General features: G+C 46.4%; 2 protein-coding genes across 24 annotated transcripts in view; one reads left to right on the plus strand and one right to left on the minus strand.

Moving 5' to 3' along the window:
• The window catches only part of KATNIP (katanin interacting protein), a 202,606-nt gene extending 199,042 nt beyond the window's left edge, over positions 1–3,564 (minus strand). For 5 of the 23 annotated variants that reach the window (XM_070566499.1, XM_070566500.1, XM_070566492.1 and 2 more), the window contains exon 1: positions 3,471–3,551. In XM_070566499.1, the coding sequence (XP_070422600.1) occupies positions 3,471–3,477 (7 nt within the window). In that variant the 5' untranslated portion in view covers positions 3,478–3,551. Of the gene's footprint in view, positions 1–3,470 lie in introns of all 23 variants that reach the window. The other 18 variants (XM_070566508.1, XM_070566502.1, XM_070566503.1 and 15 more) reach the window with 8 other exon arrangements.
• The window catches only part of GTF3C1 (general transcription factor IIIC subunit 1), a 79,640-nt gene continuing 64,826 nt past the window's right edge, over positions 3,146–17,959 (plus strand). The window contains exons 1-5 of the mRNA XM_070566488.1: positions 3,146–3,979; positions 6,494–6,703; positions 11,261–11,437; positions 12,045–12,188; positions 14,362–14,458. Coding sequence (XP_070422589.1) covers positions 3,759–3,979; positions 6,494–6,703; positions 11,261–11,437; positions 12,045–12,188; positions 14,362–14,458 — 849 coding nt within the window. The 5' untranslated portion in view covers positions 3,146–3,758. The remainder of the gene's footprint in view (positions 3,980–6,493; positions 6,704–11,260; positions 11,438–12,044; positions 12,189–14,361; positions 14,459–17,959) is intronic.

Genomic DNA, 17,959 nt, shown 5'->3' on the forward strand with positions numbered 1-17,959 from the left:
ATTCGGCTTTAACATAAAGGTGAACATTTTCACAAGCACAAGACGCACACACCACCAAAATGTCAAATGCGGGGTTTCCTTTTAAACAAAGAGTGAGCTAATTACAAAGATTATTATTTGGTAGAGAGCTGCATCAGATTCCCTCCTCCCTCTTTGGGAGCAGTGTGGAGGAAGTCAACCCTTTTGCAGATAGTTAGCTATCATATAGGAGTGCTTTTTATAGGCTAGGCTTGGTGTTAAGTGTTCATGCATAGTCTCACTGAATACACAATGATAGAGTCACCAATGGATTACCAAACAAAACAAGGTAAGCTTCATCATTATTTCCATTTTATTGACAGGAAAACTGAGGCTCAGAGAGGTCAGAGTACACAGCTGAGATTCAAATCCAGGGCTATATGGCCCCCAAAACAAATAAGCATTACACTACACTGCAGCGCAGAGCCAGAGAGAACCCGCCCAAAGTCAAAACCAATGGGCCAGGAAATATGTTGTGAAAAGCTATGGTGATTCGGACATGCAGAATAAACCAAACTACAATCCAGTATGGGGATGTTTGCTAGATATTTAAGCCTTTGTGGGTTTAGGAAGTAAACATCTTTCAAATAAGGCCAGGCTTGGCTTATCTAGCTGGCTAGAATCACAATTCATCAAAGCATGCTTCACTTTACCCAATAGATACGTGCCCATAAAATTGTGTATAAATCAAAGTTTTAAAAATTGCAATGGAAAAAGGGATCCTTTGAATGCTAAATCGAATCTTAGGGCAAATACTTTCTTAAAGAGCACAAATTTTTCCTCCATTGGGCCATAATAATGCTCTAGGAGTGCTGAGATGACAACAATCAGAAGTGACCAAGCAGGTTTCTTGAAAATGGTCTACAGCAATGCTTCTCAAAGTGTGTTCCGCAGATCCTGGGAGGAAAAGGAGTTCCCAAGGACAAAACTATTTTCATCATAATTCGAAGACTTTTTCACTGTGTTGACATTTGCACTGACAATGCAAAAGCAACAGTAGGCAAAACAGTTTGTGGCCTGAGTGGCTACAAGGCAGTGGCATCAAACTGTCTTAGTGGTCACTATATTCTTTACTGCCATGTAGTCACAATAAAACAAACAAAGAAAAAATCATTTTCACTTAAGAACGTCCTGATGAAACAGTAAAAATTAATTTTATTAGATCTCAGCCCATGAGTACGTCTTAATATTCTGTGTGAAAAAATGGGAAGTCTACTTAAAGCATTTCTGCTACAAGCCGGAGTACAATGGTTGACCCCAGAAAACACCTATGCGATTTTTTGAGTTGCCAGCTGAACTAGCCACATATTGTGCAGAATGTCACTTTTACTTGAATGAACAGCTATTAGACAAACTATAGTTATTCAGACTTGGGTATCTGGCAGACATTTTCTCAAATATGAAAGAAGTAAACCTGTCACTTCAAGGAAGCAACTGACAGTATTTGTTGCCAATGGTAAAACTCAAGCTTCCAAGTTCTCTACTTGTTTTCACTACCTTGAGTTTAATAGCTTCCTAATACTTAAGCTCTTTTTAAAAAATGAGATAGGTGGTGGTATTAATGAATATGATTTTGTTGATATTGTGTAATGATATGCCATTTGATACTGTGTAATGAAATTTTCAATGTCAACATTTGGAAGATTTGCATAACTCAGTGAATTAACATTTTCCAAATGACCAATGCCTAATGTTACAAAATCCTACATGGGTAAAATATCCAATCAAAAGGCAAGATAAACCAATGGATTTTAATGTAACAGAGTTCAAAAGTTCACTGATATGGTTTCAGATGCCACATTGTGACTAACCTTCAAGAAACTACACTTCTTAAGTTTTGGTACAGTATCAAAGAAGAATGTCTACAGGCATCTGAAAAGGCAATTAAAATACTCCCTGTTTCAACAACATATCTGTGTGAGGCCCAATTTTCTTCATAAATCAGTGAAAATAACAACACAACAGTTTGGTTACTGAAGCAGAAATAACAGTAGCTATTTTCTACTAAACCAGACATTGAAGAGATTTGAGAAAACGTAAAACAATGCCATTCTTCCTACTAATTTTTTTTTCGGGGGGGGAGAATAGCTGTTTTTCATTAAAAGTATTATTTTTATGTTCAGAAATGATGTGTTTATTTTTATTTTTAAATGAATTGATAAATGAATGTTTTAAGATTTTCTCAGCTTTAATTTCTGGCATGGTAAATAGCACAGACATAACAGACATAAACAAAGCTCTTCTGACGTAAGAGCATAAAAGTGTCCTGAGACCAAAAAGATTCGAGAACTGCTGCTCTATAGCACCATTACGTTGACCTTTCCACAGGGCAAACTGGCAAATGACATTTTATGGTACCTCTGAAGTACAAAGGGCAAAGACGTTAAAAGCTTAAAAGCACATAACAGATTGTTCAATTAAAACAATTTTTTTCCACATAGCATTCCAGAAGTGAGGGACAGTGGTGAAATGAGAAAAATGATCTGGATTCTGGCACAGACCCTACCAGTCTCTCTAGACATTAGTCTTCCCATCTACAAAATGAGATATCAGAGTAGCCTATCTTTACATTGCTTCCAATTGTCAATTCCATGATTCTAATCCGGGACCCCTAAATGGTGACCCACAGGCTGCACCTGGCCTTCAGACTGATTGGCTGTCATGGTGTTTTGACAAGTGCCCCAGGAAAATAATTGGTTGGAGCTGAGTGAGAAGCTTCCCTTTCTGAAGGGTAATTGATCTTCAGTCACAGCCCAATCTAGCCCACTAGGCTGGCCTCTGGAGAGATCTGCATTTGCAGCCTCCGGAATGAAGGGCCTTAAAACCCCTTCCAAACTTCAAACTCCACAATTCAGCTCCAGAAACAGAGTATCAGGGTTCCTTACTCTGCCACTTGCTTGCTGTTTGACTTTGAGCAAGTTACTTAACTTCTCTGAGCCTCAGTTTCCTCATTTGTAAAATGAGATAACAACACTGACCTCAAAGGGCTGTTACAAAGCTTAGCCAGGCGTTGCTTGACAACACTTAGAGTTCCTGCGACCACCCGCCTTACCAAGTCCCATTTCTCAGTAGCCAATGACTGCACTCCCCATGATGACGCTTACCCCCATCCCAACTTCCATATCCCACAGTGCCACATCCCAGGACACACAAAGACCCTCCTCAGATGTCTACTTCTCTTTGGCCACTCTAAACCCCTTCACTGAGCCCCCGGTCAGTACCGGGTTCCTACACGACGGCAGCTCAGCACAGAGACCAAACCACTGACCACTCCCCCCAGCCTCTTCTCCCCATCCCGGACCGCTAACGCTCCCTTTCCCTTAGACCAGAGACCACCTTAGGTCAGGTAGTGGTGGTCCAGGCGTCTGTGGCCTAGGATTCTGCCCGGAGGGGCCTCAAGAGGGATGGGAGAATAACTGCTGGACCTCCCGGAGGGGCCCATGGACACTCACCGTCCATCCCTAGAGGCGGCGGTTCCGGGTGCCCGAACCGGAAGCAGCCCCTACACTGTTTGCAGTTCCCCTGGTTACTGCAGGCTTCCGGACCAATGGCGGTGGAGCCTCACTGACTGAGCCCGCCCCACAGGGAGTGACGTCACGCCGGCGCGCTGGAACTCTTCCTGCGATCTTCGCGTTCGACCCGCCTCCCTGAACTGCCCATCGTTGTGCGCAGGCGCGCCGGACAGAGGCACTGGGTGGCCTGGCGCGCAGGCGCCCCGGGCGCTGCCAACTGAAGCGGCAATGGACGCGCTGGAGTCGTTGTTGGACGAGGTGGCTCTGGAGGGGCTTGATGGCCTGTGTCTGCCTGCGCTGTGGAGCCGTCTGGAGACGCGAGTGCCGCCCTTCCCGCTGCCTTTGGAGCCCCACACGCAGGAGTTTCTGTGGCGGGCCCTTGCCACGCATCCGGGCATCAGCTTCTATGAGGAACCTCGGGAGCGACCCGACCTCCAGCTCCAGGACCGGTCAGGGGCCTGGCCCTGCGGGCGGGCGGGCGGGCGCAGAACCCGGGGTCTGATGGAGCTGGAGGAGGGGACCAGGTTGTGACCGCAGGGGGCGGGAAAAGGAGTGGAGCCGAGGCAGGACAGGGAGTCCGATGGGCGGCGCGGTCGGAGGCTGATTTGGGGTCCCTCTGGCCTGGCCAGGGCCCAGGCGTCTAATGGAGTTGAGGGTCATCTGATGGTGTCCCATTATGTCCTTGTGTGTGTTTGGGGTCGTGGTGAGCAGGACTGGGGGGTTATTCCTGGCGCTGTAGAGGATATCATTGGAGCAGGAAGGCAGTTCAGATCAAGACTGGAGACAGTTGAGTTTTTCAGACCTTTATGCAGCATCCTTTCAGTGCCAAACTATTGAGCCTGAGGCAACTGGAGATCTACATAACAGCAAATGTAACAATAGCTAGCATTTACTGAGTGCTTATTATTGGCCTGGTACTCTTCTAAAATCCTGTTCTGAGAGCTTCAGGAGATTGAACTCACTGGATCTTCACAGTGACCCTATGAAGTGGACGCTGTTATCTTCCCCGTTTTGCAGAGGGGGAAACTGAGTCACGGAGATTAAGTAATCTGTCCAAAGTTATGGAGATTATAAGTGACTGTTGATTTGAACACAGGCCATCTGTCTCCAGCATCTGGAGCCATACCTTGAGAAAGAGGAGAGGTTTCCAGAGGTAATTCTGTCCAAAACAAGACTTAAAGGTTGGATTTAGATGGCCACTTGGCAGAGTATTCTGGACAAAGAGCAGCAAATGTGAATGCTTGAAGGAAGAGAAATAAGTTAAGTTTGGTTGAAGTGTAGAGTTGCAGGTAGAGAATGAGAAATAATGGTTGACACTTGTATATATGCTTATTGTGAACTGAGACTGTTCTAAGATTCTGACATATAGCAAGTTATTTAATGTTTACAACAACCTTAGGAGATGGGTATTATTATCCCCATTTTCCTGAAGAGAAAATGAAAACTGGAGAGGTTGACTTCTTCAAGATATTGACTAGCAAGGGCAGAACCCAGAATTTGAATCCAGGAAATCTAGATATAGAATCCACTCTGCCCTTAACCAAATTGGACTGGTGAGGTAACAGTGGTCCTTTAATCCATTTAGAGTTTATCCTTTCTCAAAAGAACAGTTGGAAGCCACTGAAGGGAGGGTCAGACTTTGCAAAGAGCAAAGGTGAGAGATTTGTAGTAATTCAGTCAGAAACAACCAGTCATGATTTGACTTACCATAGTGGGGGTGAGAATGAAGAGAAGGAGTGAATGGAATTAAGATATATGAGGTAGAAGAATCAAGAGGCTTTGGTGACTGATTGGATATGGGATATAAGGAAAGGTAGGATTCAGGGATGGTGCCCTTCCTTTCCTCGTTCCTCCTGTTTGGGCACCTGAGTGAATATTGATGCCCTTCACTGTGGTAGGGAACACAGAAGGGCAGCACGGTGGTTGAGTCTGAGGGGAGGTGGGGAAGGTGCTGAATGTACTTCGAGACTCATTTGGTTCAAGGTTCCTAGGAGTTATGCAAGTGGAGGTTCTGTTTAGTAAACATCTGGCTTCATGGAAGAGAATGCAGGCCAGAGGGAGGGACTGAGCTAGACCTATGGAGTTAGCCCATATGCTTGGTAATTAAAGCTGTCGGCTAGGATCATCCCTGAGAGTGCAGTGTGATTGGCAGCCTTAAGACATGGCACTGAGGTGTACCTGCATTTAAAGGCTGGATGGAGAACCAGGAGCCTTCAAAAGAAGACTGGGAAGGTGTGACTGGAGAGGTAGAGGACGGAAGTCCAGAGTGGTGTCCTAGAAGCTGGGGAAAGATGTGATTTGAGAATGGAGGGTTAAGTAGTACAGAGGTCACAGAAAAGGCAAGGAAGACAAGGGTCGAGAAGTGTATATGGGATTTAACCTAAGCTAGACTAGAACAGGATGTGAGTAAGATTTGTAAGGAAACTTGACAAACTTGGCTGACTGGGTAAAAGAAGAAACAAGTCAAAGATGTCTCCATGGAGTTGATCCGAGGCAACTGGGGGAATATGATAGCAAGGAAAAGGAGGGACTTTACTGGAGGTGGGGAGAGACAATCAGACTTTGGTTTTGAGCTCATTGAATTTGAGGTGTTCGGTAGACAATTGAAGACATAGGATTGGTGTGTGGGTAGAAGGACAGGACTGAGGATTCAAAGATGAGAATTGCTAATAAGCGGCACCAGGTTTGGAGAGAAACCACAAGGCCATGACTCGGGCCAGTAAGGTGGTTCTAGTTCCAGCATGCAGCTTCTGGGGTGGATTTGGGGGATCCTGGAAAGGCCTGTGGTCTCTGGGATAGCGAGGTGGGAACCCTGCTTGTCAAAATGAGCTGCACTTGTAAGGCGGGATGAGTGATATCACTCCTTTTCTCTGATCTCTACCAGAGGCTGTCAGAAGAACAGGCCAAGCATGTGTGATTTCTGAAGCTGAGTTGTGGTTTGATAGTTGTGTTTTCTCCCTTAGGTATGAAGAAATTGATTTGGAAACTGGAATTTTGGAGTCCAAGAGGGACCCGGTCCCTTTGGAGGATGTCTACCCTATTCATATGATCTTAGAGAATAAGGATGGCATCCAGGGTTCATGCCGGTACTTTAAGGAGAGGAAAAACATCACCAATGACATCAGGACCAAGTCTTTGCAGTCCCGTTGTACGATGGTGGAGGCCTTTGGCAGGTAACTGGTTTGCACCATCAGAAACTCATGGGAATCTTCCTGCTTTGAAGTCAGGGGTGTAATCAGAGTGCCAGGACTGGTCTGCGGCCTCAGCGTCAGTCAGACTGCATCAGCCCTGAACTAAGCCAGTCCTCTACTTTCTTCCTTCTGCCCCTTTGGGGCTAATTTTGCTCGGCGGGGGGGAGCGGTGGGGGAGCCTGCCTTTCTCTTCCCTTTGTGTCCACTGTCCTAACACAGTTGGGCAGAGCAGGCAGCCATCATTTAGATTGGTGCATTTTGTTACCTTGTCCGGGCTGGACCCTGTGCTGCCCAATGGTCCTTTTGTGAGTCTTCAGTGAGGGTCCCAGTTTCTCAGGGTGTCTCAAGCCCCTACCCCCATTCCCACCTCCCTTCCTACTTTACAGAACAGGGGAAGCTACCAGTGTGAAACCTCCTGACTTCCACCTTTCTCCTCAACGTGCAGACTTTTCCACATTTCTTTCCCCCTCCCTTGTCTCAGAGAAGACAAGAAACAGTGGCCCTGTCCAGGGCTGTGATCTGGATGCTTCTCTTCCCTTTTTCCCCTCCTCCCCAGCCCAGCTCCCATTCTTCATGCTCTTTCCTACCTCTGTCAGTTAACTGGTCTTTTCGCCTTTGTTTTCAACTTCTGCCTGTCTGCTGGTGCTTTCTCCTCAGCACATTAATTTGACTCACCCGTCTTACAACAGGTCTCACAACACCCGACGTTCTCTTGACCTTGGATCCCCTGTAACTGTAGCTTTCTCTGTGTCTCTGCGGCCGTGCTTCTTGGAAGAAATAGCTGCACTCACTCTTTCTCCCTCTCCAGCTCCCCACCGCTCCTCTGCCCACTGCAGTCCTGGTTTCTGACTTTATTGCTTCACCACAGTCTCCTGTTAACAAGCCGGTGGGCACTGTTAGGCCCTTCCTTTCCTTGACCCTTCTGTGCCATCAGGGACTCTGGAAGCTTTTGTCCCTGTGGCTTTCTGTTTTCCTAGTTGACCCTCACCAGCTCATTTGTGGACTCCCCGACTTCCTTCCACCCCTTAAATGTTGGCTGTTCCCAAGGGCTCTGTCTAGTCCCCACACACACCCCCAGGGCCATGTGCAATATTTAAATAACCGACTCCTCTTCCTCAGTGTGCCCAGAATTTAGAGCATCACTCTCCTTCACCCCAAACCTGCCTTCTCTTCCCTTTCTTTCCTTCTTTTGTTTATTCTGGTAAGAGGTGTTCTCATGCACCTGGCTGTGAAAGCCATCAACTTGGGACTCTACTTGGGCCCCTTCTCTCCCTGACTTCTGCATTCAATTGGCCACCAATTCCTATGACTAGACCTTCTAACTTTTTCTCAAACCCCCTTTGGCCACAAATTAATGCAGTAGTCTCCTGGCTATCTGTCTTCTTGCTGTCTCTCCTATTTCTGACTTTCTACACTGCATGGAGGGTTTTTTCTAAGATGGAATTGTGATGGAGGGTACCCTGGTCCCCAAGTGCAGAGGTGTCAAACTTGCCACATCTGCCCCACAGACCACTTTGTTTAACCAGCATGGTTTTTTTTGTTTTTAATTTTATTCATTGCTAGTATTTAAAAGTCTGGATTTCTAGGGGCTGGCCCGGTGGCATAGAGGTTAAGTTCGTGCGTTCCGCTTTGGTGGCCCAGGGTTCATGGCTTCCTACACACAGCTCGTCAAGCCATGCTCCAGCAGCATTCCATATACAGAGTAGAGGAGGATTGGCACAGATGTTAGCTCAGGGCCAATCTTCCTCACCAAAAAAAGAAGAGAGAGAGCGAGAGGGGAAGAAAATCTGGATTTCTGGCTTCTCTTGAAACATCATGAGGTCTAGCTGTGCTGGGACTGAATGTTTACTTAGCAAAGTAGGCTGGAGCCATGGGCCGTGTCCCGCCCAGTTCACTACACCTGCCAGCTGCCTGCCCTGCTGACCATGGCCCCTCAGGCTCTTTAGGACCTGGCCTCTGCCCACCCAGCTCTCTGACCTCGGTCCCCTCAACTTGCCTGACTCTTCACTGTGCTTCTGCCTGAACACCTTGGGCTTATTTCTGCCTCAGGTCAATGTCACATGCTGTTCCTTCTGCTTATAATGTTCCGCCTCAGCTCTTCACAGCTCTACCTCCTTCTCTTTATTCAGCCTTCAACTCAGCTCCTCAGAAACTGTCCCTGTTGCCCAGGCACCATCGTATTACTCTTTTTGTTACCAAAAATGACCTTAAGTGTTTATGTCACTTTCCTCACCAGACTATAAACTCCTTGAGGGCAGAAACTCTGTCTGTTTTGTTCATAACTGTATCTCTAGGATCTAGAATGCGCCTGGCACAAAGTCTGCTCCTAAAATTGCATGTTGACTGATTGACTGTCCTATTGGGTTCGAAGTTGTGACCCCTGACCTATGTCATGGATTCCAAACTCCCCAGTGTGATACCACAGAAGTGTTCAGCATGTGGGCTCCCGCTGACCCCTTGAGCTTTTCTTCCTTCTGCTTTCTAGCTTGCTGCCACGTGTTAGACTTCCTGGCCATGCCACACCTCTCACCTCCCAGAGCACGCATGCTCCTCATGCCTCTGGAGCCTTGCAGCTTCTGCCTCCCTGCCCTTCTCCCCATCTCCCACCCAGCTTACTGTTAACTCAAGAATCATCTCCTTTGAGAGCTTTCTCTAATTACTATGCACACTATTCATACACATAAGCTTGAATTGGGGCTCCTCATATATGTCATTTCATCGCCTCGACCACCAGAGCTGTTCTCTGTCAGGGCAATTAGTGAACCATAGTATAATTGTTTATCTTCTTGTGTTTCTCTTTCAGTAGACGATGAGTTTCTTGATACCGTTTTTATTTATCTTGGTATCTCTGATACTTTGCATAGTCCTTAAGTGGTATTTGATAACCTATGTGGGGACCACAGTCAACAAATTAGGCCTAGCAGGAGTCATTGAGTCCACTAGTTGGAAACTTTGGAATTATGATAGTACAAGGTAGTAAACAAATCTGAGTAAATTTAAACAGCAGCAAACCAGTTCCTCTATTTTCAAACTTTTTTTTCCTAACTGACATCTTCCAATTTAACTTAGTCAGCCTGTTTTGAGATGGGAGAGCAAGATCCTAAGTTTGTGACATGCAGACACAGCAAGTGGACTGAATCTCTTTCACGTGTATTCATAACCTAACATTCTTTTTGAAGACGGACTACACAGACTTCCGTGACTCTGCAGAAGACTAATTATAGGTCACAAACTATGTGAAGAAAGCCATAGTTAAGTTAAATGAAGACCTCTTCTTTTTTCTTTCTGCCTTCTTGGTGGGAGAAGCCAAGTGATCTGAGTGGGGCAGGAGGAAGGAGAACAGTCAGACTGAATGGTGTGACTGAAGACAGACCCTGTGGCCAGGTGTCTGGAAATAACAGGCTAGGAAGCGGAGATGCTGGCTCAGGGTGGGAGGGGTTGCACCCTCGGTCACTCGTTTATCTGGGAAAGGGTGCTCTTCTAAGTGGGTATATCTCGATGCCAAGGAGTGAGTGAGTGATGGGTTCTCTGCCAGCACACCCTTGTGGGATCTCTGCTGCAGGACCTGGACCCCGAGGGGGTGTAAATGGAGTGGGCTGATCTGCCCAAGCTGTCCACTTAATCAGCAGGTAAGGCACTGCCCTAGAGCCCCAGTCTTAAGTGGTGCCGACTGTTAGGCTTCAGCAGAAGAATCAGTATTCTCAGTGAGGGGTGTGTTGAAGTGCCTTGCTGGAAAGTGTTTTTGCCCTTATTTTTCACACACCCAAGTCAGTAGGAGGAACTAATGATTTGTCCAAGGCCTGGTCTTCAACAGACTTCAGGTCTGCCAATTGCACAGTTCAGTATTTTTGACTCTGAAGTTTATCTGTCCAGTTCAGTAGGCTAGTTCATTCACTTAATGAATATTTACAGAGCCCTTACTGTGCACCAAATCATTCTAGGCCTGAGGATGTCCTGGTGAACAAGTTGACAGTGTGTCCCCTCTTGCAGTGCTAATATTTGAAGAAGGGAGATAGACGAGAATGTCTGCAAAAAAAAATGACCATTTCAGAGAGTGCTAGGTGCTGTGAGGAATGTGGAAATGGTCGGAGGTGGGGAATGGACTCTGGTTAGCATTTTGGGGAAGGTCTGAGGAGTAGACGTCAGAGCAGTGACCTGAAGGATGACAGGGAATCAGTCACCTGAGGCCCTGGGGGAAGAGTAGCCTGGCAGAGGGAATAGCTTGTTTCAGGACAGGTGGGCCCACTGTGGGTGACGGCAGAGCAGCGGAAGGTGCTGGGCGTTCCATGCCCTGGCGGGGCGTTTGGGTTTTGGTCTGAGTGCCCAGCAAGGCCTGGGAGGGCTTTAAGCAAGGAAATAACCAGATTGGCTCTGTTCACCCTGAACACTGCAGTTCTAAGACCGAAACCTCCTTAACTGGGAGACTGTGAACCTCTCAGAAGTAGTAGAAAACGGTGATTCTCCAAGGTTCTGCTTTTTCATATTTCGATTTTCTTAAAATCAAAGTTATTTCTTCGTGTGGTTGTTTCCGATTTGCAGATGGGGGAAGAAACTGATCATCGTTGCCTCCCAGGACATGCGGTACAGGGCCTTGATAGGCTTGGAGGGTGACCCCGACCTGAAGCTCCCCGACTTCTCCTACTGCATTTTGGAGCGATTAGGCCGGTCCCGGTGGCAAGGGGAGCTCCAGCGAGACCTCCACAGCACTGCTTTCAAGTAAGGGGATGACTTGCTTCTCTGCTTTAAATGGTAGGGCTCCCTGATCGTGCTCTGCCCGCAAACGGGCCTGCTGACGTGGCCTTCCCATTCCTCTCATCCCTGTCGCCAAGGAGACCATAATCCATGGTGATTGGGAGCGCAATCTTTCTTTTTGAGCAGACCCTGGGGTGACCCTGTCATTTATTGTCCAAACCAAACATTTTGAGAGTGGAAAGTAGAGCTGACCAGGTGGGATGCTGAGGCAATGGGCATTATTGGGGACCATCCGGCAAACCAGGATGTATGGTCACCCTGGTTATTGACCACAACGGGATTAGAGATCCATATTTGATCGTCTCCTCATTAACCCCTGTAGTCTCCCACCCCAGCAATCCCTTCCCACTCCACTCCCCTTGCCTCTCCTGGAGGTCTGGGGCAGGCTCTTAGGCTGAGGCATGGCTACTCTTTCCAAGGCTGTTGTCTCACAGCGACTGCTTTCTTAGATTGGCTGGGTAGGAGGTGTGTGTGTGTCTCAGTTATTTATGTCCAGGTGACAGCTCCTACATTGTGGAGTGAAAGCAACCAGCAAAGCAAAATGACAGCCCACACTCTTCCTCTCCTGCAGAGTCGATGCTGGGAAGCTGCACTATCACAGGAAAATTTTGAACAAAAACGGGCTGATTACAATGCAGTCACATGTGATCCGATTACCCACTGGGGCCCAGCAGCACTCAATCCTCCTCCTCTTGAACCGGTTTCACGCGGACAGGTACAGTGTGTAGAAACCAAAACACTTTGTTATGTCTATATTTCAGCCATGTGGCCATGTTTTATGCCTTTAAAAATCATACAGGCCAAATCAGAGTATGACTATAGGTTTTCTAAAAGGATACGTACTATCTGTTTCTGATTGTGAAAATAAGTCATGTTTATTTAGAAAATCTTGAAGTTATACAGAAAAGAAGGAAAAGTACCTATAACCCCACAGCCCAGCAATAGGGACTGTTAACATTTTGGTGAAATTTTTTGGGAGTGTAAAAATAAAAGTAAATAAGTCAAATTTGATTTGATATGGTGACAGTTGAGATTGAATTGTATCCATTTAAAATTGGCGTGTTTTTTCAACACACAGCCATCATAATCACCGTATATAGATGAGATGGTAAAGTTCTGCCAAATGATTACTGTGCATGATGTTGCTATTTAGCTGTGTATCATAGTCCAGATAATATAGCAAGGTAGTAAAATAAGCACATTCCCTTCTGAGGACCAGTGAGTCTCTGGGAGTGACTGTCTGGGAGTCTCTGACTGTCACCCTCCCTGTGGGAGTGACTAATCACCTGGCATAAAAAAAATGTTCCACCACCCTGCAGAGAGGGCTCAGCCTGCGCTTCACCACCCCGAGTCGTCCTCTGTGGGAAGGCAGAGACCAGGCGGGGAAGGGTCAAGCTGGTGCAGAGCCTAGGTTAAGTGACCCTTGGTAAGCTGGGAGCGCCCCAGTGCCTGGCCAGCAGTGCTCCGTGGGGGAGGTGGGAGAGTTGGGAGGCAGAGGGCAGACCCCTTTCACGGACCACAGGGAGCAACTCTGCAGTTCTCCTCTGGCCAAATGGCAGAGACCTTGCCCTTTACCCAGTGGCCAGGCCCTCCCTCTAAAAGAGAGGTGGGATGAACACTCAGGATTAAGTGTAAGTTTTAAAGTTTGTAGTGCCCGCTACATAGCACGGGGCTTGGTCCAAAGAAAGTGCTTGATATACGTGTGTAGACTGACTGTTGACTAAGGATTTCCAGGAGTGAAATGTCTTTGTACTCCTGTTAAAACTCTGAATTTGTCTTCAACCTATGTTTTGGAAATACTACATTAGAATCATGCTTCGAGAATTTGCATGTTAATTATTTGGTCATACTATCTATTGATTAAATACCTTTATAACCAAACTCATAATTAGTGTTTAACCTATGATCTGCAAAGAACATAGGGTGGCAGCTATGGGTAGGAGAGAGAACAATGGACTAAGTCAAGATCTATACTTAAATCATTGCCCCTTACTTGGACAAAGTCACTTGACCTCTCTGAACCACTGTCTCTTCTTCTGTAAAATAGCCATGACACAGTGCTTGGTACTAGTTCATACGCAGTAAATATCCATGTCATCATTCATTCTTTCATTCATTGAAAGGCAATGAAAATGGAGAAGTGGCTGCAGTCTCTGGATCCCATACATATGCCCTTCCTGACGCTAGGCCTGTGGGCAGTTAAAGCCTGGTTCACCTTCCCCAGCCGTACTGGCCGCAAGGCTCCTCCCTGCATCCCCCCGCAGCCTCCCCCAGGCACACACGGTCAAGAGGCCTTTTGCTCTCTTTCATGGTTTCTTAGGTGGCTATTAGCTTGGAAGCATTTATGATGATATCCGCTTCACAATAAAAATAAGGATGGAAGGTGGCATCAATCTCACCGGTGAAGTCAGAGTAGAAAGCAAGGCTTCAGAAGCGGAGACATCATGATGAAGTGAAGAGAGTACTGGATTCAGAAGGAGACCTAGGTTCATGTCTTGGGCCAGAATTTTAGAGAAGCCTGTTAACTTCTTTATGAAATAAGGAAGTCCTTCCTCACCAGTGATTTATAAGGAAATATGTAAGTGCTTCCTAAACTTTAAAGTATTACAAAAATGTAAGGCATTTTAAAGAATAATTAAAGTGTTAGCCACAGAGTCTAGTCTGTACACAGCTGCTCATTAGGTGCCCTTGGCTGTGTGACGGAACACTCAGAGCCACTGTCTCTCCAGCTGTAAGGTGCAGGAGTTGGGCTGGATGATCTCTGAGACCTAAGACCAACATTCTGTAGCTTGATATATTGTCATTTAGGTCTTACCTTGTCATCTTTGAAAAACAGGCGGTCTTTAGCAATAGGTTTGAAAAAATGAACTGCTGTGTGTTTCTCACAGGAGGAGCAAGTACGACATCCTCATGGAGAAGCTTTCCTTGGTGCTGAGCGCCCGGAGTAACCAGATTGAGACGCTGGGAAAGCTGAGGGAGGAGCTGGTGAGCTGCCGGGGCTTCCTGTGTGTGGGGCTGAACTGATCTGTAGCACGGCGTGGAGATCTTGATCACGGATAGATTAGATGAATTGCAATTGAAAGCCCTTTATGGACTTGACTATCCCTAACCATGAAATAAGGGGGATTTTCCTTTGTTTTACAGAATGAAAAAGTGCTCAGTCCCTAATTTAAATCCTTCTTCCTCTTGACTGACTTCTGCTGTCCCCTGGAGTTTGCTCTAGAACCTGCTATAGAAGTTCACGTGGAATACTTTTGTAATCAAGCTTGTAATTTTATTCCCACTGGTTTTATACTGAAATAACAGTAACTGTACTGAGAAGGAGGCGAGACAACATGGGGAAAAAAACAATTATTGATCTGCTTTGTCTTCGGGCCCAGGAATAGAGGCAGTGATGCAGTGAGAGTGACAGGAAGGAGATGTGGAGGTGACGTTGCTTCCAGTCTCATCTCAACAGTCCTCGGTCAAAGTTAGGAGAGAGCCCACATTGGATCTGGGGAAGAAATAAAATTGCCCTGTAGCTTGAAGAGCAGGACTTAAAACTTAAAATTTAAGATTAAATGCTTTGGGTAATAGTAATTAGTCCCTAAAGAGACGTGGCTTGGAGTCTGATTGTAGACACCAGGACAGTCCTTGTTGCTCCTCACCTTTGCTGTGTTGGTGAGGCGCCAGTCTCTGATTTCACTGTATGGAGGGGAAGGAGCCTCTTCCCTATTGCTAGATTCAGCGCATGCCCAACTCTCCTTAAAGCAGAGGTTACAAACCAAGGCTTGTGGGTCTGATTTAGCCTGTACATTGTTAAAAATAAATTTGACCTAGCATTTTTTTAAAAATTGGGATTTCACATAAAAATCTAGGTTTCCAGCTTCCCTTGAAATATCAGAAGCTCTGGCAAGCCTGGGCCTGCAATCTCTCAAGACAACAGTTAGCTAGAGCTAGCTATGCACTAGCCAGCTTCCCCCAGAGCCCACACTTCTGTCATCTCTCAGACACTGAGGCAGAGGGTCAGTGCCATTTGTCCTTACATGGGCACTGCTGTTTGTGGTAGGAGAGAAATATTTCTCTATCTGGGTCTTTATCAAAAGTGGAAAATAAAAGGTAGACTGATAAGGCCTCTTCTTTAGAGACCCTCATGGAAATGAAAATTCCTACATGCTTAATGAATGGATATCTGCCCACTTTGTTCTTTATATTACCTGTCCAGCCCATGCAGGCATTGGAGATTGAAATCCTCTGTCCTACTCAGTCAGTCGGGGCTGGGAAAACCAGGCTAGTCTGGTCACAGGTCAGCACTGTGGACTAGCTAAGCAAGAAGATTTGACTATTACAGGACATTGTTTCATTTATTCATTCAACAAACACTTTAGTGAGTGTCTACTTTGAGTCAGAACTGTGTTCCACAATACAATGACAAAAATTAATGAGGGCGACAAATGTCACACTGTCGTGGAGAAGTCTAATTGGAGGGGCAGACGTGTGAACACACTTAAGCTAGAGTGCTCCTTAGACAATGTGTCTGAGCTCCATGAAAGGAGATATGTGCTTTCTTCAGAAGCTGGGGAAAGCTTTAAAGAACGAGTCACTGTGGAGCTGGGCTTTGAAGATTAAGTGTTCCCAAAGTGGACAGAGGAGAAAAGGCATTTCAGGCAAAGGAGAATGGCTTGAGCGAAGGCATGGAGTTGTGGGGGTCCATGGGATGCTTTGGAGGTCGACAGTACTCCTGTGGGCAGTGTGCATGGGTGCGAGCAGTAAGAGTTGTGGCTGGGAAGAAAGTGGGGCCAGATAAGAAAAGTCTCAAGTGCCAGGCTGAGTTGGGACTTTAGTCTTTAGCTGGAGTTAGAAGAAGAGAAGAATGTTTAGGAAATGAACTCATGGGTGGAAGAGAGAGAGATTGGAGGTGGGCAGCCAGGTGGATGCTCTTGCCTCAGGCCGGGTTGGTGACCCCCAGCACTTGAATTGTTTGAGGTATTTTGGAGGTGACACTGGCAGGACTTGGTGAGTTACTGAAGCCAGGCTGTGGAGGTGAATGAAGGAGAAGGGGTCTTGTCTCGCTTGAGCTATTCTCCTTGCTGAAATGGACTGAGCTTGAGAGCAGGCTCATGAGAGCAGGCGCTGAATCTGTCTGTTCACTGCTGAACCCCCCCCAGCCCATGAGGACAGTGCCTGGCCCACGGTGGACTCTCAGTAAATATTTGTGAATGAATATATGACTAAAGGAGAGAGCACAGAAGGAGGAACAAGTATGGGTGAGGATGGCATGTGACAAACTTGATTTTAGGATTTATTGAGTATGAAGATCTTCTGGGATGTTCACTTGGCGGCTGAAAATAGGAGCAGAGAGACTGAGCAGGATTTAGTGAATAATTAGCCTATTGATGAGGTTGATGCCGTGAATACAGATGCTGTCTTTTTTTTTCGTGGTGGGCTCCTACTACTTCCTTCTCTTATCACTGGGCAGGTTGTGAGAGTCTTTGATTGTGTGAGTCCCAGAAAGCAGGACTACATCATCCTCCCTTGTTTAGGATGTTCCAGGGCTTAGGACCATATGTTGAAGGCTGGGGTTTGATGGATGAGTTTCCAGAGATTCTTTCCATGATTCTGGGGGCATGGCTAGATTAACGATAGATGCCATTTACAAGCCAATGGGCTTGAGCGCACCACGTGTGAGTCATCTGTATTTCCTTGATAGCAATATGTTCTGCTGCCCAATGGCTAGAGAGCTGGCTGGTCTGAGAGCTGATCACACGTATGTGGCAGTGGCAGCCCACCAACATTTGCTCCCTCTCCCTCCCCCAGAGTCTAAGAGGAAACCCGTAAGACTCAACTAATAACTGGAAGTCGTGAGAGCCTCCTGTTCAGGCCATAACTTACGGCAGTGGTAACTTGCCTCACTATTCCAGGGGTTGCAGAACCAACAGCCAGCAGTGGCCAGGAGGGCGATATAAAAGAGTGAAATGGGCCAAGTGTAAAAAAATGTTTTGATAATCAGTATGGATTGAAGAAATATCTAACTTTCCTCTTAACTGCAGTAGGAGAAAAGCGGCACAAAAATGGTAATAAATTGGAACTGACCTTCAGCCTCAGTGTGCAAGGGTCTCGTGGGAGCGTGAAGGCCGGGCCTCTGGAGACGGGTGTGCCGTCTGGTTGGAGTCGGCTCCCACCAACTGCTGCTGGGAGGACCTGCGGTCCTAGGATTTGTTGCTAGTTCTTGTTATTCAAGGGAAGCAAAAATGTGGATTTTTGTATGAAATCTCTCACTTCTCAATGTTGGCAAATAGATTACTTTTGTAAAAACACACATAGATGAAAAACATGGCCCGCTCTGTAGTCTGCTCGTTGGTGGCTCCTGCAGTTAGGATGCACTTAGGATCATTTTGGTTGTATGACCTTGCAGAAATATGAGTGGTAGGGTGGATGTACTCATTGTCATTTTGTTGAAACTTCACAGATAGGCTAAATTAAAAAAAAAAATTTTAATTTAATTTT

The sequence above is a fragment of the Equus przewalskii genome, chromosome 12, assembly GCF_037783145.1.
Source record: "Equus przewalskii isolate Varuska chromosome 12, EquPr2, whole genome shotgun sequence".
NCBI classification, from domain to species: Eukaryota; Metazoa; Chordata; class Mammalia; order Perissodactyla; family Equidae; genus Equus; species Equus przewalskii.